Source organism: Bufo bufo, chromosome 5 (genome assembly GCF_905171765.1).
Source record: "Bufo bufo chromosome 5, aBufBuf1.1, whole genome shotgun sequence".
In the NCBI taxonomy this organism is placed as follows: domain Eukaryota; kingdom Metazoa; phylum Chordata; class Amphibia; order Anura; family Bufonidae; genus Bufo; species Bufo bufo.
Window position 1 is genome coordinate 58,647,550 of NC_053393.1, and position 23,084 is coordinate 58,670,633.

The following is a 23,084-nucleotide window of genomic DNA, read 5'->3' on the forward strand; positions in this document are numbered from 1 at the left end:
AGGCTGCAAAAATTGACAAAGTTGTCAATTTACAGAGATATTTCTCTCACCCAGCATGGGTATATGTAAAAATATACATATACCCATACTGTGTGTGAGAAATATCTCTGTAAATGACAACTTAAAAAAAAAAAATTATACAAAGTTGTCAATTTACAGAGATATTTCTCTCACCCAGCATGGGTATATGTAAAAATACACCCCAAAACACATTGCCCTACTTCTCCTGAGTACGGCGATACCACATGTGTGACACTTTTTTGCAGCCTAGGTGCGAAAAGGGGCCGAAAGTCCAACGAGTACCTTTAGGCTTTACAGGGTTGATCACAATTTAGCCCCGCCCAAAATGCCAGAACAGTAAACACACCCCACAAATAACCCCATTTCGGAAAGTAGACACCCCAAGGTATTCACTGAGGGGCATAGTGAGTCCGTGGGAGATTAAAAAAAAAATTCCCAGAAGTTAGCAGAAATGGAAACCTTATATATTTAATTTTTTTCTCAGAAAGTGTCATTTTCCGCTAACTTGTGAAAAATATTTTAATCATACATGAACTCACCATGCCCCTCTGCGAATACTTTGGGGTGTCTTCTTTATAAAATGGGGTCATTTGGGGGGTATTTTTACTATCCTGGCATTCTAGCACCTCAAGAAACATGACAGGTGCTCAGAAAGTCAGAGCTGCTTCAAAATGCGGAAATTCAGATTTTTGTACCATAGTTTGTAAATTCTATAACTTTTGCGCAAACCAATAAATATACACTTATTGGATTTTTTTTTTATCAAAGACATGTAGCACAATAAATTCTGACACAAACTTGTATAGAAATGTAATTATATTTGAACAATTTAACCAGAGAAAGTTAAAAATACACTTTTTTTTGAAAATTGCTGCCTATTTTGATTAATATCGGAAAAACAAAAAATCTTAGCAGCAATCAAATACCACCAAAAGAAAGCTGTATTTGTGAGAATAAAAGGAGGTAAAATTCATTTGGGTGGTAAGTTGTATGACCGAGCAATAAACCGTGAAAGTAGTGTAGTGCAGAATTATAAAAAGTGGTCTGGTCATTAAGGGGGTTTAAGCTGGGGGAGCTGAGGTGGTTAAATGATTGCAAATGCTAGATGCAGGCCAAGGACAAAAATGGCAATGTTTCTGTAAAAAAAAAATACTATTTTATCTTATATTATGCAGTTCAGAACCATGGAAATGGTAGTCAGGAGCACTTACCTAACCACAGACTAAAACAGGGAATGTATTGTTTCACACACTCACCTAATGAAAGCCAAAGAAATGACGTAGTCTGAATTCACTGTAATTGTCCAGTCGCAGTCCCTGCTGTGTGGATAAGGGTGAGGGAAATTTGGAGATAAAATAAAACCAGCAGAACCAGTGAGATTGCCACCACAAGGAGCTGGAAAACAAAAACAAAAAAGGGGTTAAGGACTGTGATTGCTCTTTTACGGTAGATAAGATCTATATATTTTTTTTAAGGAAATTTGCAATCAGAAAATGACCTATTATTTAAATTGTGCTTTTCTGTTTAATATATATTTGTAAGAGTTTTTGGTAATGTTATTTTTATATATCTATATTAAAAAAAAAGTTTTCGCACTGGCCACTAAGCTTAATAATAGGCGATGATTCTTGGTTTGTACAGAACACTTTACTGCAGTTACTGCTTATCTATACACAAAGGTAATATCATTAGAAGCCGGAATAGAAAGACAGATAAGACGGGATCCACCATTCACAATAGCTTATTTATTCTTTCCTTGTACAAAGTCCTCTGCACAGGTCACAGAGCATGCCTAGAAAACTCTCCCATATAGGTCAATGTGGTCCCCTCCTGACCATTGTGTCTATGGATCATAAAGCAATTTTTTTTATGCTTGCTAAATGCTGTTAAGATCAACTCTGGCAAAATAGCCTCCCTCATAATCATGTTCATGTTTCTAAATAGATTAGTAAAAAAGAATGTGTGTTGCTATCTGGTAGTAACTACAGATAAAATTTTTGGTGAAACATTTCCATTTTAATTGCCTCGATTACACATACAATTATTTAAAATGTGTTGTTTCTGGCTTTTTTTAGGTAATATAGAGAAGCCTTTTTTGAAAAATGGCAGTAAATATGCCAAAACATGCTGTATTTTGAAAACAAAATGTCAAAAAATGCCACAAAAATGATGTGTGAATTATGCAATAATTTGTATTGACTTCAAAGCAGCATCTGGCCACAAACTTAACAAAATGACTTAAAAAACAAAACTAAAGACACCAAAGATTACTGAGTGAGAAACACTAAATCATGCATTCTATAAGGAGGAATACGGATTCTGAACTGAGTTGACAAGATAAAGATAAATTCACACCTTACCTATACATGAGGGAGGACTAGGCTGCCAAAAGAAACGGTTATCCACTTGGATACAAGTAATTCTTTCTTCCCCTTGTAACTCATATCCAGGATCACATTGAAATATAACAGTGTCCCCAGGTTCTCGGCCATCACCATTCCTAGTCCCATTCATTGGAACACCAGGATCTCTACATGCAGTAGCCACTGAACCTGAAATGTAAAAGAGAAGTAAATTTTTTTTTCAATGATAGTCATTGATAATAGTCAAAGAATTATTGTTTGGCACTTAGGTTCAACTATATTGGTCTCTTTAATTAAAAAAAAAAGATTGCTCTATGGTAAGTAGATGTGTGTACAATTTACATTAAAGGAAATAATTAATAAACCCAAGCCATTTTTGAATAGAGCGAACAAACGGATGAGTGCTATTGACTCATTTGAGTATTAGAGCTGGACAAATCCAACTATGGACAAAATGGAAAATCATAATGAATAATAAAGATTAGAATAAATATATCTATAGGTCAAACGGGGAACAATAAACACTTCTCATGCCAGAGTCGCCAGACATTTTAACCCCCACATGGCTGGTGGATGGAAGATCACAGTTCTCTGGTCATATGAAATCTTTATTCACTGAAAACTGAACACTCAATTCTCCCCTTTATAAGGAGTACACTCCGGTCCACTCTATAGGTCAGATACTGATATTACCACATTACCAGTTTTATATTGTGAGCCATAAATGATGATAATTACAACCACAATTACCTATTCATGTACCACCAGACTCCTAAAAACCATGTGCCCATCTTCGTGGGTCATTCACAGTTGGAGTCAGGTGACTCCATTAATAGTATCTTGGTAAATATTTTTTAAAGGGTCGTGGAAGGTCTCTCTGGTGTGCTCAATGGCCAGGAGAGCTTAAAAAAGGATAGAGAGTCATAACTGGACTTGTGGGCCAGTTTTAACTCCTCTATGTTCTTTTACCACCAGTTAGAGCGATGTTTCTAAATCAGAGTACCATGGAGTAGACAAAACATTTGAGCCATGATCATGCTAAGATAAGGTCATGTAAGAGCCATGCATAATGTGGTATATCTGGCCCAATATTATCCTGCAAATAGTAGTATAAGAACAGGGGCGGACTGGGAACTTAAAGTGGCTCTGGAAAAAATACTAAAAAGTGGCCCCATTTTGTAGTTGGGTCCAAATTAATGGAAGGCAGGGCCGGCAATACCATATTGTGGCACATTATACCACCCCAACAGAGCCAAATACCACAGTCTCTTACAAAATACTGCCCCAGAAGCACAAAATACATCCCGAAAAACTTCCCCTGGTCAGTCCCCTGGGCATCGGCCCACCAGGATATTTCCCTGTAAGAGGTATGGCCAATCCGCCCCTGTATAAGAAGGAGGATGAGAAATGTATACAATGTTCATGCAGTGGATTTCATGTGGGTATGATATTATAGCTATACAAGATCGCAATATTTTTGAGTGTCTTCTGCATGGTAAGTCAGGAACCACAGCCTTAATTCCACTTTACAAGGCAATCAGGCAATTATGAGGAAACAGTTTGCTTCTAATAATTGCCTGTTCATCAGCGGATGTGAGAGCTGAGTTTATATGCAGCAATTATCTCCTTTGCATGTTGCTGCAATCACTCAGGCCCATACATTTTTTTTTTTTCTGGGCTGTTTACACAAATTGATCTGCTGCCCAGAAATGGTGAGTTTTGGGGTCAACATCAATAATGCTTTCACTTGATTAGCATCAGTTGATCTGCTGCACCTTTACACTGGGCAATTATCAGGAATGATAATTGTCAACAATTGTCCGGATTGTTAGCTCATGTAAAGGAGCCTTAAGAGGAAGATATATTTGCATTCATAGTTTAGATAAGGCATTTGTGAACTATACTAATCCTAAACTGTCTCTCACACAATATTTCAGGAATTTACACAGTCAAGTCACATTATTATGACCACCGACTAATATCCAGAGTAACCACCGTGTGCAGCATGGACAGCAGCTAGGCATCTACATTTGTCATCCTCTTTCTTATACTACCATATACAGTGTGATATTAGGCCAGATATATCACATTATGCATGACCCTTACATCACAGGGAGTGAGCCAAGAAGGTCCTGGGGGGTTGTCACAGGTTTATAGAGCCATGCTGACTGCAAAGAATTCCACAGCTCCCAGTGTTCCACATTTCTAGCTATGTGAAATGTCACATTGTCTTGCTGGTAGATCAGATTTGCCCCAAGGAAGACAATCAACATATATGGGTTTATGTGATCTTCAAGGATGGATTCATACCCAAATCAATCAAGGGTACCTTCAATATAGATGAGTAGGCTCAAATAGTTTGTGTTCTTCCAGCAATGGTTGCAGGCTGTTTCTCACCTGACACACCAAATTCTATTTGTTAAATGAAGCAAAAACATGAGTCATCGGAGAAGGAAACCCTTTGCCAATTATTGGAGGTCCAATTCAGATACTGCAGTGAAAATTTAAGTCTTTTCTGCAACAACAGTGACCATCCGTCTGCTTCAGAGCCCCATATGCAGTAGGGTTCACTGAGCTATATTAGACACACATCTGATAGCCTTCTGGTTCATTTACCTGCTCCACTATAGTCTGTCATACACCTCTCACATCAGTGGCATGTGGTTCTCAACAGTTTCCATACCAGGAATTCACAATGGTGCTATTTCTCCACTCATGTTACACTTTCACCACAGGAACATTTGAACAGTTCACATGCTGCGCAGTTTCAGAAATACTGTCACCCTTGGCCTGAAAGCCAATAATCGTCCCTTTTTGAAGCTATGATAAATTGACCCTTTTATCCATGACAGCAAAGAAAGGATATGTGTGCAGACATCCTATTATACACATTACATGCCGACTTAACCAGCTCATAACCCGCGGCTTCCTTCATGAGTTAAGTGTTGCCGATATCGAAAGTAGGAAGTGGTCATAATAATGTGAGTTCACTGTGTATGATACATTTAGAACATCGTGCACCTAACATGATGTTTTATATCTCAGTCAGGAAGGCAATGTACCTGGCTATAATCCATATACATTATGCAGTTTACAACTTCTATCATACACTGCCGATTGGAAAACCACAACGTAGTCATAAAACTCTAGAGATCATATTTTTTCTGTGCAGAAAACAAGGCAAAGTGCGTGAGCACCATTATTATTGATGTATCTCATCGGTGCCATCTAAGAAGTCTGATACGGGATGTACTTTGCTGCAGGGATTTCATTACACAAATTTAAATTGCTTTAATATTTTAATATGTGTAATATTTGAAGGAAAATTTATTTTAAGATTTTTTCTTCATTATATCTATTTTTCTAATATAATTTTTTTTTTTCATTTTATGAACTGGACGAAGCTTTCCACTTACAATAGCCATGACATCACAGCCTTCTGCTTAGTAGTATGGTTCAGTTACATGGCAGATACAAATGGCATACCTCTTCTGATAGAACAATTGCAGTATCATAGTTCTTGTTTCATAGGCGACATTCATTTATAGTCTTTTTTAATATGTAATGTTTTTGGCTAGTTGCACATTAGCCATCTTACTCATTTACATTTACTTACTCTCAAACATCCATTTTTTTTTAAATTCCTTTTACCTATATGTTAGAGATAATTCTTAAAAATATTAGTATGATCATTAGTAAAATTTTATTGCTATTACTATATTCTAGAGAAAAATAATATGACCATGCCTTTATAAAAGAGTTTTCTGTCATAATTTTTTAATTCTCTTGTATATCATGCTTGACCAGTCTTAGGGCTTACTCAAATAAGTGATTTTCATGGGCAGAGTAGACAGCACATTGACTGAATTGACTGAAATTTGGTCCAAAAAGTGCCCCAATTTCTCTGACAAATTGGGTATGGCATTCTGAGGTCTCCTAGGATTGTACCCAAACTCTTTCAAGCACTTTAATGCCAATACATCATTAGTAATATGACAGAGACAAGAGTCCTCCTAGCGGCAGCCAGACTGCTTATAGCATCTAACTGGAAAACACAAGGAAATCTATCCAACACTCAATGGTTAGGAAAAGTAGCCTCGATTTCCAGACTAGAAGAATTATCACACTGGGAACTGAGGACCCACAATAAATACATAAAGATTTGGACTCCCTGGGTAAACTGGACATCATCTAGAAAAAGCACACAATCTGTTCCTACTGTTCAGCATAGAAGTGGTTAACTTTAACTCCAGAGCTACCTAGCATGGAGTTGTGGGTCATCCCCCCCCACCCAATAAGTAAACTAAGCTCAGCCACTATTACTTAATGGTACCTCCCTTCTCCTCCCTCCCCCGCACCTCCCCTCTCTACCACCTTCTCCCTTTCTCCCTTCTCAACTCCTAATTCCGTCCCCGGTTTTTCTTTCCCTTTTTGATTATATGTTGTTTTTCGTATTATTCAAGGTTTCCCCTCTAGCAGGCATAGCCCCCTTGAGCAGCATCCAGCGAAGTAGCTTCCCTACGGCCCTGTGCTCAGCACCTTCGTACGAGTTACAGGACAGGGTACCCATGTGAGGGATGGGCACATTTGTCTGGAAACAGATCGGTGCAGTGCAAAGGAGCTGAGGAATCTTGCTCAATTAGACTTAGTGTAAACTCAAACATGAGGTTATTTTATAAGAAGCAGGCACAGTGATATGTTAGAGAGTCAAGTATCCTTTTCTGATGTTTTAGTTTTCTGCTAATATTATCTTTAAGGGCATACAAGTCCCTGGTAATTGTCATTGAATGTACTTAAAACATCATCACTTGTTTTCTCTGTATATGTGTCCTACTTTGCTGATATTTTCTGCTGATATGTCCTGCTACTTGTCTTGTAATTTCCCTTCTTTTGAAAAATCAATAAAAAGAATTTGAAAAAGAAAAAAGTAATATGACAGAGACATATATGGCTACAGGTAAATGGGTGGTAACTGGTGATAGCAAACACCATGTTTAATAACTGTACAATTTTTTTTTCGTGGCAGATGCCTTCTCCTCTGTCTTATGATATGGAAAATGGTAGCTGCCATTTTGAGTGATTTTGCGGGGGGAAATATTTGGAATATGGCAAAATTAGAACCTTTTGGGAAATATGTAATGAATTTGATTTGCGTAGAATTGATTTGCTCATCTCTACTTAATACTGAAACTTTAAAGTCAACGGACCAAATCACATGTCTGATTTTCTTCACAGACCATCAGTCCATGCAGATAGAATCTCAGCATGCACTATTTTAATCCAATTTTGATGTTATATCCACCTGTTCTACCCAATAAGTCCATGAAAAAAGGTTTAGCCCATGGATTCAATGAGTATGCAGTCCATTTTTACTGATTAGTTGCTAGATGCTGAGTGGGCATTATTCCTTTTCTTTTTTGAGGGAGGTGAAAATCGCATGCCATAGCGATGCTAAACAGATGGAGAAAACAGGCGTATGGATATGGAACTCAGTCGGAGATAATCCTGATTTAACTTGGAAGAAAAATTGTAAGTTATGAGCAGACAGAAGAATTTTACATTGCCTGTCTGAATGAGCCCTTAGCACATCAACCAGTCCTGATGAAGGGGGCAATAAATATAGACCCTAAGGCTTGAGACCACACTTACCAACATAATAATAATAATTATATAGAAGTATTAATTAAATATTATGTAATACCATTATGATATTGCTTATATGGACCTGTTATCTGCTCGTTGTAGGTTGGTATGAGTTGAGAACTGTATGGTGGTATTCTGTGGCACTGCTACTTAAGGTCCCTTTACATTGGATGTCAGAGCAACAGACTGTCAGGAAGGGAACATTCCTTCCTGACAATCTGCTGCTCACTGGTGGAGGAGACTTCTGTAGGAGCGATCGCTAATGGCATCATTCTGACTTGTTATTTGCCGGCAGCAGATGATGTTTTCATAGCACGATCTGGGAGGATTGGGAACGCAAAGTGGCCCTGGAAAAAAACAAAACAAAAGTGGCCCTATGTCGTAGGTGGGTACAAATTGACAGAAGGCAGGACCAACACAAGTACGCAGAGCCAACAATGCCATATTATGGCACAATATACTGCTTCAGCAAAACCAGTTAGCACAGGGCATCAAAAAATAATGCCTCAGTAGTACAAAATACCTCCCTAGAAGCTGCCCTTCAGTGGTGGACAATGCCAGCTGCCATATTCTGTCCTCTTACTCCAGTTATCTCAGGATGGCAATACAGTTGGAGTCATGAGTAGGGATGAGCGAACTTGCATGTTTCAAGTTTGGGTTCGCCGTTTGGGTTTAGGTATTTGTGCAATTCCGTTATGGATTCCGTTATCACGGAATATAACGGAATGCTATGACGGAATGCACCACAGAAGCCTTAAAGAGGCATTCCTTTATAATAGAAGTCAATGGGCAGCATAACAGGTCTGGATGGTTTCCGTTATGCAGGAGTCCTGTCTTGAAATATTGCTTCTTAACTTTTAGAATTCTTTTACATCACAAAGGTTAGTTCTACCACTACATGCCATGAAATAGGGACAATACTTCATCACATTTCTTGCTCTTTATTTTAGATATCATTTTGTGAATAAAATTATTATGTACTATGGTTATATTTCCAATATATTTGGCTGACCTGATCTCCAATCTTTTTGTATCAATAGCAACAACGTATTACACTAAAAATAAATAAGGTAATATTCTCTAAGGCTTCCCTTTTCTTTTTTGGTGAGATATGTTTATAATATTTATGTAAAAAATGGTGGATCTGAATGTAGTGTAAATTCACCTAACTCCATCAAGAAGTAATATTTATTATTGAACTTTACAATATCATTTATAATTGACAGTGAAATTTAGAAAATGTAATATACATTTATAACATCACGAGGGTATGGGTAGTAGAGATGAACGAATCGAAGTTGGCAAAATCGAATTAAATCCAAATTTCAGGAAAAATTTGATTTCCACTAAATCTGAATTTCCTCATGCTTCGTAGTAACAAATCAAATTTTTTCCTAAAATTGCTGCTGCATGTGTTAGCAAGGAAATACAGGCAGAGAAAGACTTCAGCAGGCGCTAGGGACAGTGGTAAAAAAGACTTTAAAACTTTTATTTTGCTGTATAGAAGTTCAGGAAAATGATAGGGAGGAATCATTCCACAGTATTGAAGCAGAACAGGGTTCAGTAGGGGAGTTTTCAGCCTGGGTAATAGGGACAATCCTATTACACCTTGCTTCACTGACTGCGGATCCAAATTGCCATTATATAGCTATGTAATTCTTTGTGGCGTGTATAAGTGGAAAAAAGTAAGGGCCTATTTGCCATTCAGCGGAGCAGTTATATGTTCTAAAGCCCTTTTTGGCGTGTATTAGTGGCAAAAAATATATATTATTTGCCGTTCAGTGGTGTAGTTATATGTTCTAAAGCCTTTTGTGGCATGTAAGTGGAAAAAAGTAAGGGCCTATTTGTCGTTCAGCGGTGTAGTTATATGTTCTAAATGCCTTTTTAAAACTGTATTGGTGGCAAAAAAATATGCATTATTTGCCTTCAGAGGTGCAGTTATATGTTCTAAAGCCCTTTTTGGCATATATTAGAGGCACACAAAAAAGTATTTGCCGTTGTGTGGGGAAGTGAGAAAATTAAAACCCTTTTTGGCATGTATTAGTGGCAAAAAAATATAAATTTGCCGTTTAGCGGTGCAGTTATATTTTCTAACGCACTGTTTTGCGTGTATTAGTGGCACAAAACAAAGTATTTGCGGTTGTGTGGGGAAGTGAGACAATTACATACCTTTTTGACATGTTAGTGGCAAAAAAATATATATTTGCAGTTCAGCGCTAAAGTGATATGTTCTAAAGTACTTTTTTGCGTCTATTAGTGGCACAAAAAAGTATTTGCCGTTGTGTGGTAAAATGAGAAAATTATAGCCCTTTTTGGCTTGTATTAGTGGCAAAAAAAAATATTTGCCGTTCAGCAGTGCAGTTATATGTACTAAAGAACTTTTTGGATTGTATTAATGGCAAAAAAATATATATTTGCCTTTCAATGGTGCAGTGATATGTTCTAGAGCTCTTTTTGGCGTGTATTAGTGGCAAAAAAATATATATATTTGCCGGTTACCGGTGCAGTTATATGTTCTAAAGCCTTTTGTGGCATGTAAGTGGAAAAAAGTAAGGGCCTATTTGCCGTTCAGCGGTGTAGTTGTATGTTCTAAATGCCTTTTTTAAACTGTATTGGTGGCAAAAAAATATGCATTATTTGCCTTCAGAGGTGCAGTTATATGTTCTAAAGCCCTTTTTGGCATATATTAGAGGCACACAAAAAAGTATTTAGCCGTTGTGTGGGGAAGTGAGAAAATTAAAACCCTTTTTGGCATGTATTAGTGGCAAAAAAATATAAATTTGCCGTTTAGCGGTGCAGTTATATTTTCTAACGCACTGTTTTGCGTGTATTAGTGGCACAAAACAAAGTATTTGCGGTTGTGTGGTGAAGTGAGACAATTTCAACCCTTTTTGACATGTTAGTGGCAAAAAAATATATATTTGCAGTTCAGCGGTAAAGTGATATGTTCTAAAGTACTTTTTTGCGTCTATTAGTGGCACAAAAAAGTATTTGCCGTTGTGTGGTAAAATTAGAAAATTATAGCCCTTTTTGGCTTGTATTAGTGGCAAAAAAAAATATTTGCCGTTCAGCGGTGCAGTTATATGTACTAAAGAACTTTTTGGAGTGCATTAATGGCAAAAAAATATATATTTGCCTTTCAATGGTCCACTGATATGTTCTAGAGCTCTTTTTGGCGTGTATTAGTGGCAAAAAAATATATATATTTGCCGGTTACCGGTGCAGTTATATGTTTTAAAGCCTTTTGTGGTGTGTATAAGTGGAAGAAAATAGGGACTATTTGCCGTTAAACAGTGCAGTTATATGTTCTAAATCCCTTTTTGGCGTGTATTAGTGAGGGAAAAAAGGGCTTTTTAGCCAATGTCTGGTCAAGTGAGAAAATGACAGACTTTTTTGGGGTCTTATAATTTCCTTTTTATTTATTTATTTGATCTAACAGTATTCCAGACAGAGAAGTGCTAGGCACTGCACAGGGGAGTGGTAGAGGCCTAAATGTTTCTGGCGCAGGCACAGGTCGCAGCAGAGTAAGGGGGCGTGGCATCAGGAGTTGCAGCGAAAGGCCTGAGCACCCGGTGTCATCTAGTAGTCGTGTCTTGACCAGCAACCCAGCGGTTCTTGAATGGTTGACTCGGTCATCTACTTCGTCCCAAGTGACATCAGACACCCCCAGCCAAGAGTCCTTTTCTGTTCTCTCAGCCAGACAAGTATTATATGCTGTGGGCTCAGCTCCACTATACAGCGAGGACAAGCTACTAGAGGACAGTCAACAGCTACTGGCCAGCCAAGATATGGAGGAGACATCCGCCGCTTCCTCCGGTAGGCGGGCAAGCAGTGATGAGGAGAATGACATGGGAGCTGCGAGCAGAGACCGTTGGGAAGGACATCAGTGACGTGCAGGCACTACTCGATGATGTTGATGTAGCTGATCGCACTTGGGCGAATTAGGGATTTCATTATCATCGGGAGTAGAGGGTGGCAGCTTGCCCGTAAGGCAGCAGAGAAGCCAGCAAGTCGCTAGAGTGGCCGGGAGTCCGCAGGGTGGCAGAAGTGGGAGGTCGGGAGCCAAACATGCCCAGTGTAGACCACCTGCTTAGCAGGAGCCTACCTGATCGGAAATTAGTAGTGCAGGGGTTCACGGAAGCAGCAGCGGTAGCAGTCAGAGTGTTGGGGGGAAAATCACCTAGTCGGCGGTGTGGCAGTTTTTTGTTAAGCCGCAGGACTAGGTGAATATGGCCATTTTTTGAATCTGTGTGCAGAAGGTGACGCGTGGCCAGGGTGCCAATGTTGGCACCATGGCCCTGCATCAACATATGCAGCGTCACCATAAAGTCTGCTGGTCCGCATGCTCCTGCTCCTCCTTCTACTCCTCGTCAGTCATTCCATCAGAAATCAATCACTGAAGAGATTGCCAAGAGACAACAGTATGCATGCACTCATCCAACTGCGCAGAAGCTGAATGTGTTACTGGTCAAGTTGGCAACTTGGCCAGGTGACGCCGCTTCCTCCTCCACGTTCTCACGCTGATTGTCCTGCGACAATGTCCGCCTCTGCCTCCTCATCCTCCACCGTGTCCTCAGCCTATACTGCAGGGACAATTCACAGTGCCCCTCCAGCATGCCACATGTGCAGGGCATGGCGGTGACATGCTGTTCCTGGGCAAACAGAGTCACACAGGGGAGGAGTGAAGGCAGAGGCTTTACAGACAGGATCCGTTTTTTGGGTGTTATTGTTCTGATGGATCAGAGGAAGGGCAAAATAATCAGTGACGTCAACACAACTTACTGCTGACACCTTCTCCGCCCTGTCAGGGGGGCTCTACTTGTATAAGTGTTTAATAGAACAGGTTCTGTCGACATCTATGTGGAATCAGCTGATGACAGTGTAAAAGGAGTGTGCTTCTTCTTGACGCTAACATTGACCTGTAATTTATTTGGTCAGTTTTGGCCCTGTAACTGCCCAAATAAGTGAAGTGTGCAGTGATTCTAAGAGCGACGCCTGTCATCTGCATGTCATACGGACTCACAGTATTATTTCATTACCACAGCAGACTCCCTATGCATGTTACTGCAAGGCACAGTGTTCTACATCACTATAAAGACATTTTTTTTATGTGATTCGCCTCAAATAAATTCGGATCAAATAAAATAAAACCAGCCAAATCGAAATTTTTTGAAATTTGCTAATCTCTAATGGGTAGCAATCTAATAAAGAAAGCACAATGCTTTGGTAATTATCTTATTTTTTTCAAATAAAAAATGAAGTCATCTTAAAACATCCTGAATTACAATATTTAATTAAAAAATTATATTTGAAGAATTTCACACCTTAATATGACATGAAATTAGCAAGCTATACATTTTGAAGGCTTTATTAGTGTTTGATCTGTACATCAATGAGATAATTATCTCTTTTGTATTTACTATATTAAATGCCAAATTAAAAATATTAACATGATAGATATTTAACAGAAATGCATGAACCTACCAGTAAAATAAATATAACACAAATCAAAGAGAAACTCTTTTTGTCACTGGTGGTGAGCTTGTGTTTATACACAGCAGCACAGGCTGGTGCTTCTTTCTATAGTGTCAAAGCACGACCACCATTGATTCATTGCAGAGTGGTCGTAACCATGGAAACAGGCAGTGTATAATGTGACGGAAAATGTAATCAAGCCAGCAAAGGAGGCAATATGGATAATCACAATACATGAGTAAGTGATTTGTATTAACTTTCTCTATATAATAAATGCTATTTGCTGAAGTGACACAACCCCTTTAAGTGTAAAATGCAGGACTTAATAAGCACTCCTCATAGTCTTTTATGTTGAGAAATAGTCTAGTAAGTAATTGACGCATGCTTGCAGAATATGGATCAGCAGAAAATGATCAATATTATTTTTAAAAGTATTCACAAAAAATAAACACTGAAGAAAAAGATGCAAAGGATGCACTGCCAATTTGTACGTATCATTTTTCTATATCACTATCATCATCTATCATTGAAATAGGTGGATAATTAGCTTAAAACATTTCTACATTATTCCAATTTAAAACTGAAGGCACCTTTCTACAGAAATTATCCGTTATTAGACCCTGAAGCTGACCCTTAGTGACATGGGACAATTCTATCTTGCTTCAGTAGAGTCAGGGAGCAGATATATTAATTAACAGATGAGAGCCAAGGGCAGACAGACACGTCATCGGTGGGGCCAAATTGACAGGTGGAGAGACCAATACAAGTTGGCAGGGACGACTCAAGTAGGTGGGGTCAGAAATACAATAGTGCAACACAACATAAGGCTCCAGTAGAACTAAATACCATAGTGCATAACAAAATACTACCCCAGCAGCACAAAATGTGCTCCAAGAAGCAGCACTTTGTAGTGGTGCAAAAAGCTATTTGAGGACACCTGCGGCTGCCGGCCAGGTACATCAGTATCAGATGTTATTTAACACTAGGAGTCCCAGGATGCTATGTACCTTGCTGGCGAGGGCTTAAAGAGGGCTTGGGCAGTGCACTGGACATCAGCCCACTAGGAAGTTTCCCTGTAGGTAGAAGTAAAAACACTCACTCTAAGCACTGGTTGTTAGCTAACTACTAGTGTTGAGCACAAATATTCGAATAGCGAATATTAATCGCAACTATCGCAACTTCGCAAATTTGCGAATATTTTGAATATAGTGCTATATATTCGCTATTTCGAATATTCGTCATTTTTTTACATCTGAAAACATGATTCCAAACTGATTCTTTCTTGTGGGTCAATGAGTCATTGACCCACAAGCAACTTAAGCAGGAAGGAATCATGTTTTCATATGGAAAAAAAAATGATGAATATTTTAAAAAAAACTAATATATAGCACTATATTCAAAATATTTGTTATTTAGAATATTCACATTATTTTTACCTATCTGTACAGTTGTTCGCATACTCCTCCCCGACAAGCGTGCCCGTCACCATGGGAACGCCTGTGGGTTAGAAAATACCATCGTATCTGAGTTTTCCCTGAGATCGTGAAAACTCGGATCCGATGGTAAAATCTAACCCACAGGCGTTCCCATGGTGACAGGGACGCTTATCGGGGAGCAGTATGCCAAAGTGGAATAACAGTACAGATTGAAACAAAATGACAAATATTCTAAATAACGAATATATTCGCTATATTGCTATAACTTAGTTTTTTAGAATATTCATCATATTCTAAAAAACAAAGTTATAGCAATATAGTGAATATTCGTAAAATATACATATAGACTGCAATTTAGCTAATATAGTGCTATAGAATAATTTTATTTATAGTGTACATTTTTTCCAAAACTGAGGTTCAGAAGAGACAAAAAAAATTTGACTATAAAAAAAGATTATAGCACTATATTAGCTAAATTGCAGTCTATATGTGTATTTTACGAATATTCGTTATATTGCTATAACTTCGTTTTTTTAGAATATTCTAAAAAACAAAGTTATAGCAATACAGCGAATATTCGTAAAATACACATATTAGCCTTATACAGTTAAAAGAAAATCGCATATTATTCGCGATAAATAGAATAATGACGAATATTCGATTTCTCCTGAATTAAAATACTAATGACTTTTCCTTAGTATGGTGTGGCTGTGCCTGAGATCGCAGATGTGCATGTGTACAGAGCAATTGAAAGAATTAGGGTACTTTCACACTTGCGTTGTTGGATTCCAGCAGGCAGTTCCGTCGCCAGAACTGCCTGCCGGATTCGGCAATCTGTATGCAAACGGATACCATTTGTAGACGGATCCGGATGCGGAGTATTTTTTTCTCCAGAATGAATCAACAAATCACTAAGTGAAAAGTATCATTACATTCAACAGAGCTAGCCGTACAAGAGATTGTGCCTGGTTTATCGGTGAATTTCCTGGTGATAAACTTCCTTTAATATTTCTGAAAATTAGAAAACAAGTAAACAATAAACACGCTAAACGAGTAACTATAAGGATAATAATAACTTACTTGAAAACTGAATTGCAAATCCTGATTTGCTGATGTAAAAGTCGGTGTCAAATTGGATGGTAACAATATTAAGAGTGCTGTGAATTCCTTCTGGAACGAGGGAGCCACTAATTTCTTTGAGTAGCATTTCATTTTCTAGAGGTCCGTCCCAAACTCGCAGGATGTCATGCGATGCTTCTGTGTCGAATGCAAGGAACTGAAGACTGTATATGAAAGAACAAAACAATCTAGTAGTAACTTATAGTAGCACATAATAACAATAAGCAGCCGACAGAAGTTTCACATTTTATCATTGACGTTTATATTCTGCAGTGCTTTCAAATTGACCAGTAGACACTAGCAAAGAAAAGAACAGTAGAAACGTAGATAATATTTGCCAATAGTTTTTACGTGAACCATAAAGGAATGTGGCTTTTCTTAAAAGTACATACCATCTAGGAGGAATAAAAATGAAGATACAATAGGCTGAAATACATGTCTGGGAAAAACAATTGGTGACTTGTAGATGCCAGGAGGGACACTAGGATGCTAACAAATGTACAAACTAAAAGCAATGTGGGTGGCAATAAATGTACAATGGGGCACATTTATTAAGACCGGTGTTTTAGACGCCTGTCTTAATATCCCCTTTAGCTGGTGGTGGATCACTGAAGTTATGTAAAGGCGCTGGCCTCTACATAAATTTGGCACATTCAGAGCCAGTTCTAAATGTAAGACACCTTCGTTTCTGTCTTAGATTTGGACTATTTTGGGAAATTTTTAGGACATTACAAACAAATGTATCTCTGGGACTATATATGCTGAGCTATTTTCTATGCAGCCAAGGAAAGGATTAACAAGATGCAAGTGCTTTATAAGCTGCTGTCCATCCACAGAAAGGGAAGAGCCAAGTCTTCCAGAAAAGCAGATAAGTGAGTAAAAAAGAGCTTGAAATTTGTGAGATAACTCTCTTACATTCAGGACCTGCCAACCATTGATAGGACGTTGTTCATGCCATGTAAAACATTCTTTATGGATGTAAGAGATTATCCTAGCCTCTTTTTAAGAGCCCTTATTTTTCATAGGGTATATATATGTGTGTATATATATATATATATATATATATATAGTAGTTTGATCCCAAACTACTGTAGATAAAACAAGATTTCTAGATACTTAACAGAAACTTTGCTTAAAGTGCTCAGTCACGGCACACACGATGGATTCTGAGTTAACCTGAGTTCAGAGAAAGTCACATAAGGTAAGTTTGTGATTTCATATTCCATCGTCAATTACCTTTCAATTTGTTTTAACATAAAAATGAGATCAGTATCCCGATGTGATCATTTCTCATTGTTCTTAAAAAGAACTGTTTAATGGGAACATTTGCTAGAGAAAATGACAGTAATGGAAAGAGACAGTAAATCGCTGTCGAGATGTCTGATAGTTTATTTTATTATTGTAGCCTTTCATATTCTAAATCCATTCTAGTGTTCTCACCATAAAGAAGCTATGAATCAAGGGGCTAGTTTATGGGGCCTCAAAGGTGATATAGTATTCATGCCTGGGGAACCAAAACCTAAAAAGCCTCATCAACATAAATATTCACCAAAATTATAAATAACACATAGTAGGTTGCGGCCCTGTTACATATCTTACTTTGCAGTCCATTCTTATTCTTTTGAGCAAGGCTAGATTTGTTTACCAAGTTAAAGAGTCAGTTGGCTGTCATTATCCTGTATCCAGTACCCACTGGAAAAGAGGGTGGTTTGTTTGTGACATCCTGGCACTGCCTCAACTTACCGTCCCTCCCCCCCCCTCCCCCCAGCAATACTCACTGGCATCAACAAATATTGTGCACATCAAAAAAATACTTAAATAAATAAATAATAAGGATAGAGCTCACCAATATCAGTCTCCACATCAGACCCATATTAGTCCATACCATGGACATATGGCATATATGAAGGGGAGGGGGTGGGCTGCTTGCAGAACAAGAAGCCATAAAGACAATCAAAAAGAGGAGGTGAATAGCCCAGCACCACAAATTTAAAAATGCAAATACCTTCATTCATTTTTCATATCAAAAACCAAAGTTGGTATGGTAGTTCACTTAAGTGTTACGTGTAGACATAGAGATACTAAAAAATTTGAAGCAATCTCAGCCACCATATGTGAACACCAAATCAATGGGTGCATTCTATTGGTTTATGATATTATGCATTTTGCCTATTGGGATTGTTTTAATTGATTTTTAGTGCCTCTGTGTCCACAGCTATGAGTAAGAGTCTTAGAGCTTGAAATGCAGTAGTGGAACACTGCACCAATTTAACTTTTAAGTATGAAGATTTAATAAAATTATTCGAACCTTAAGCTTACAGTAAAAGAGTAAAATAAAAGTGAACAATCAGATTTCCTAATTATGGAATGCACATTGATATATATATATATATGTATATATATATATACAGGGTGGGTCTATGGATACACCTTAATAAAATGGGAATGGTTAGTGATATTAACTTTCTGTTTGTGGCACATTAGTATTTGTAAGGGGGGAAACTTTTCAAGATGGGTGGTTACCATGGCGGCCATTTTGAAGTCAGCCATTTTGAATCCAACTTTTGTTTTTTCAATAGGAAGAGGGTCATGTGACACATCAAACTTATTGGGAATTTCACAAGAAAAACAATGCTGTGCTTTGTTTTAACGTAACTTTATTCTTTCATGAGTTATTTACAAGTTTCTGACCACTTATAAAGTGTGTTCAATGTGCTGCCCATTGTGTTGGATTGTCAATGCAACCCTCTTCTCCCACTCTTCACACACTGATAGCAACACCGCAGGAGAAATGCTATCACAGGCTTCCAGTATCCGTAGTTTCAGGTGCTGCACATCTCGTATCTTCACAGCATAGACGATTGCCTTCAGATGATACGAGATGTGCAGCATCTGAAACTACGGATACTGGAAGCCTGTGATAGCATTTCTCCTGCGGTGTTGCTATCAGTGTGTGAAGAGTGGGAGAAGAGGGTTGCATTGACAATCCAACACAATGGGCAGCACATTGAACACATTTTATAAGTGGTCAGAAACTTGTAAATAACTCATGAAAGAATAAAGTTACGTTAAAACCAAGCACACCATTGGTTTTCTTGTGAAATTCCCAATAAGTTTGATGTGTCACATGACCCTCTTCCTATTGAAAAAACAAAAGTTGGATTCAAAATGGCCGCCATGGTCCCCACCCATCTTGAAAAGTTTCCCCCCTCACATATACTAATGTGCCACAAACAGGAAGTTAATATCACCAACCATTCCCATTTTATTAAGGTCTATCCATATAAATGGCCCACCCTGTATACATATATATTAGTGTTGAGCGAGAATGCTCGGCCAAATACTTGTCTGGCTCGAGCATCGCTATGCTCGGCACATGGCGGTACTTGGCCGAGTACTGCATGTATTTGAGCGCCATGCTCGAGTCTCCTCCCCATACACATTTTGCGGATGCTAATGAGTCAATAAACATGCAGGTAAGTACTGCCATCACTGTAATGCCAGTAGCCATGTTGGCTACTGGCATTACAGTGATTGGTTGGCCGGAACGCGTCATCGGGTGCTATATAGCACCCGATGATGCGGGTTCGGCTCATTGCGAGGCAGGAAGAGCTGTGCTTAGGAAGGGACAAATAGTGTAGGGAGTTTATGATAGCATTTTATTCAATTTTAAAACGTTTCAAAGACCCAAAAGTCTTTTTAAGGACTATTGTGTGTGGTGGCAGCAATTTAATCTTGCAAAGTAGTATTCGTTTTTTTTTCTCCATACTTTGCGATTCTTTTTCTATAGAGGGTGTCTGCAGTTACTTGTGCCATCTGTTCAACAATACCTTCTGTGGGTCAGGAGCAGAGATAGGAAGAATATTATTGAATACAATTATATTTTTTCCATAATTTATCCACATTTTTCCTATAAATGGTCCCTGAAGTGAATTGTCACATCTGTGCTGCAATAGCGTGTGTGTGTCAGGCCCAGATATTGGGAAAAATATTAGTGACAACAAATATATTTTTTCCATAATTTATCCATAATTTTCCTATAAATGGTCCCTGAAGTGAATTGTCACATGTGCGCTGCAATAGCGTGTGTGTGTCAGGACAAGAGATAGTAAAAATATAAGTAAAATCTATTTTCCTTTTTCCATACTATTACGTACTTTTTCCATATACTGGGCTTGCTGTGAACTGTGACATCTGTGCCACATCTTGTGTGTCAAACGTGCATATAACATTTAATATGAATAAGGCGAGCATTAAGGGACAGAGAAGTGGCCGTAATGCTGATGGTGCAAGCAAAGGCCGTGGCCCTGGGCACGTTGAAACTGTGCCTGCAGCCAGAGCACAAGAAAAACAATCATCCAAGATACCTAGCTTAATGTACCAGTTTGCAGGGCGGCGCAGGACACCACTCTTGAAGTCAGCCCAGTGCAAGCAGGTGGTCAGTTGGATTGCATCAGATAGTGCTTCCAGTCGGTTAAGCACCACCCTGTCTTCCACCAAGTCCAGTCTCAGTAGCCAGGAGTCTGGTCCACACAATCCTCACCCTGATCCTCCTTCCTCCCACCATTTACAGTCTGGCCAAACAAGTTATCCCACACTCGGATATTCCGAGGACCTTTTTTCATCGCCATTAATTAATTTGGGCCTCTCGCCAAGCACGCTTGGAGAGGGACCTGAGATTTGTGCCCCGATTCCCAACCTCTTGAGCATCCAGAGTCGCAAGAACATGACGCTGGGGAACGTTAATTAGTGTTTAATGAGGTGGATGATGATGAGACACAGTTGCCAATGACTCAACCGCAATTACTGTCTCAAGAGGTTGAGGAAGAGGATTACACATAGTTGTCAATCACTGAGGTTGTGGTTAGGTCAACAAATCAGGAGGATGATCAGAGTGAGGAAGTGGAAGAGGAAGTGCTGGACGACGAGGTCACTGACCTAACCTGGGAAGGTCGCAACAAGCCGAGCGAGGAGAGCAGTACAGAGGGGGGGGATCTGCAGCACGGCAACAGACTGGAAGAGGCATTGGGAAGGCAAAAGGTAGAAGGCGGGCACCACCGAACAGGCCCACAACTGTTCCATGGAGCACCCCATTGCGTAAATTTCCCTTGCCAAGGGGTAGGTGTTCGGCAGTATGTTGCTTTTTTGAGGAAAGTGTGGATGACAAAAGAATAGTAGTTTGCAACCTGTGCCACACCAAAATGAGCCAGGGCGTGAACACTAGCAACCTCACCACCACCAGCATGATCCGCCACATGGCATCAAAGCACCCTAATAGGTGGGCCGAACGCCTGGGTCCACAATCTGTGTCTGCGGGTCACTCCACTGCCTCCTCTTCACCTATGGTACGTGCTGGCCAATCGCCTGTCGAAGGCACAGGCGAGGATACCTCCTGCCCTGCACCTGGACCTTCGCAAGCACCATTAGCGACCACATGCACTTCCCTGTCCCAGCGCAGCGTCCAAATGTCATTACCCGATGCATTTGAACGCAAGCGCAAATACCCAGCCACCCAACAACAGGCCATAGCACTAAATGTGCAGCTTTCCAAATTACTGGCACTGGAAATGTTGCCATTTTGGCTTGTGGAAACAGAGGCCTTCCGCAGCCTGATGTCGGCAGCGTCCTTCGTTACGCAGTGACCCGGCCGCCACTATTTTTAAAAGTGTGCTGTGCCAGCCTTACACCAACATGTGTCCCTTAACATCACACGTGCCCTGACCAATGAAGCTACCGGGAAGGTCCACTTAACCACGGACAGATGGACAAGTGCTTTCGGCCAGGGACGCTACATTTCCCTGATGGTGAATGTTGTGGAGGCCGGGAGCGACTCGTACCCTAGGATGGCACAGGTGCTACCAACGCCAAGGATTGTGGGCCCCAATTCCATCAGGGTTTCCGCCACCACCTACGCTAGTGGATCCAACCCCCACTTCTCCTCCTCCGCCTCCTCCCCCACTTCCATCTCCGAATTATCCGCGTGTAGCACCAGTCAGTCATCAGTTGGTAGCTCGAAGCAGTGTAGCACTGCAGTGGGGAAGCGGAAACAGGCCGTGCTGAAGCTGATATACCTAGGTGACAAACAGCACACCGCCGCAGAATTGTGGCAGGGGATAAGAGACCAAACTGAGCCATGGCTCTTGCCACTCAACCTAGAACCAGGCATGGTTGTGTCTGACAATGTCCGTAACTTGGTGGCGGCTTTGGAGCTGGGCAACCTTAGACACGTCCCATGCCTTGCCCACTTATTCAACCTTGTGGTTCAGCGGTTTCTAAAAACATACCCAAATTTGCCTAAGCTACTGGTGAAGGTGCGCCACGTGTGTGCACATTTCTGCAAATCACAGACAGCTTCAGCCGGTCTGTCAACGCTGCAGCAGCGCTTGAAATTGTCAGCTCACCAGGTGTTGTGCGACGAGAGCACATACTGGAACTCCATATTCCACATGTTGGCCAGGCTTTGTAAGCTGCAGAAGGCAGTTGTGGAATACTAGCTGCAACATGGTCATCACCTTTCCAGTCAGCTTCCGCTATTCACAAGCGAGGAGTGGGCATGGATGTCTGACCTTTGTGAGGTTTTACGCAACTTTGAGGAATCAACACAGATGGTGAGCGGCGATAATGCTATTATCAGCGTCACCATCACACTTCTGTGTCTTCTCAAATGCTCGCTGCTCACAATTAAGGATGACACTTTGCATGTGGAAGAGGTGGAAATGGGGGAAGACATTACACAGGTTAATGATAGCCAGACCACCCTCAGTTCGTCTTCTTAGCGCGAATTGGAGGCTGAAGAGGAGGAGGAGGAGCAGGAGACGGATGCCTCAGCTACAGAGGGTAGTACCCATGGAAGTTTTATTCCATCTGTTCTGTGTGGGTGGGCAGAAGAGGAGGAAGAGGATGAGGAGATTGGAAGTGATCCTCCTGATGGCGACAGCGAAGTCTCGCATGTTGGTACTCTGGCACACATGGCTGACTTCATGTTTGGCTGCCTTTCCCGTGAACCGCGCATTATATGCATTTTAAA

General features: G+C 39.9%; 1 protein-coding gene across 1 annotated transcript in view; it reads right to left on the bottom strand.

Moving 5' to 3' along the window:
• The window catches only part of CSMD3 (CUB and Sushi multiple domains 3), a 1,177,406-nt gene that overhangs the window by 637,403 nt on the left and 516,919 nt on the right, over window positions 1-23,084 (bottom strand). Inside the window, exons 24-26 of the mRNA XM_040431881.1 lie at window positions 16,019-16,221; window positions 2,382-2,573; window positions 1,278-1,416 (exon numbers count right to left, since the gene is read on the bottom strand). Coding sequence (XP_040287815.1) covers window positions 1,278-1,416; window positions 2,382-2,573; window positions 16,019-16,221 — 534 coding nt within the window. The remainder of the gene's footprint in view (window positions 1-1,277; window positions 1,417-2,381; window positions 2,574-16,018; window positions 16,222-23,084) is intronic.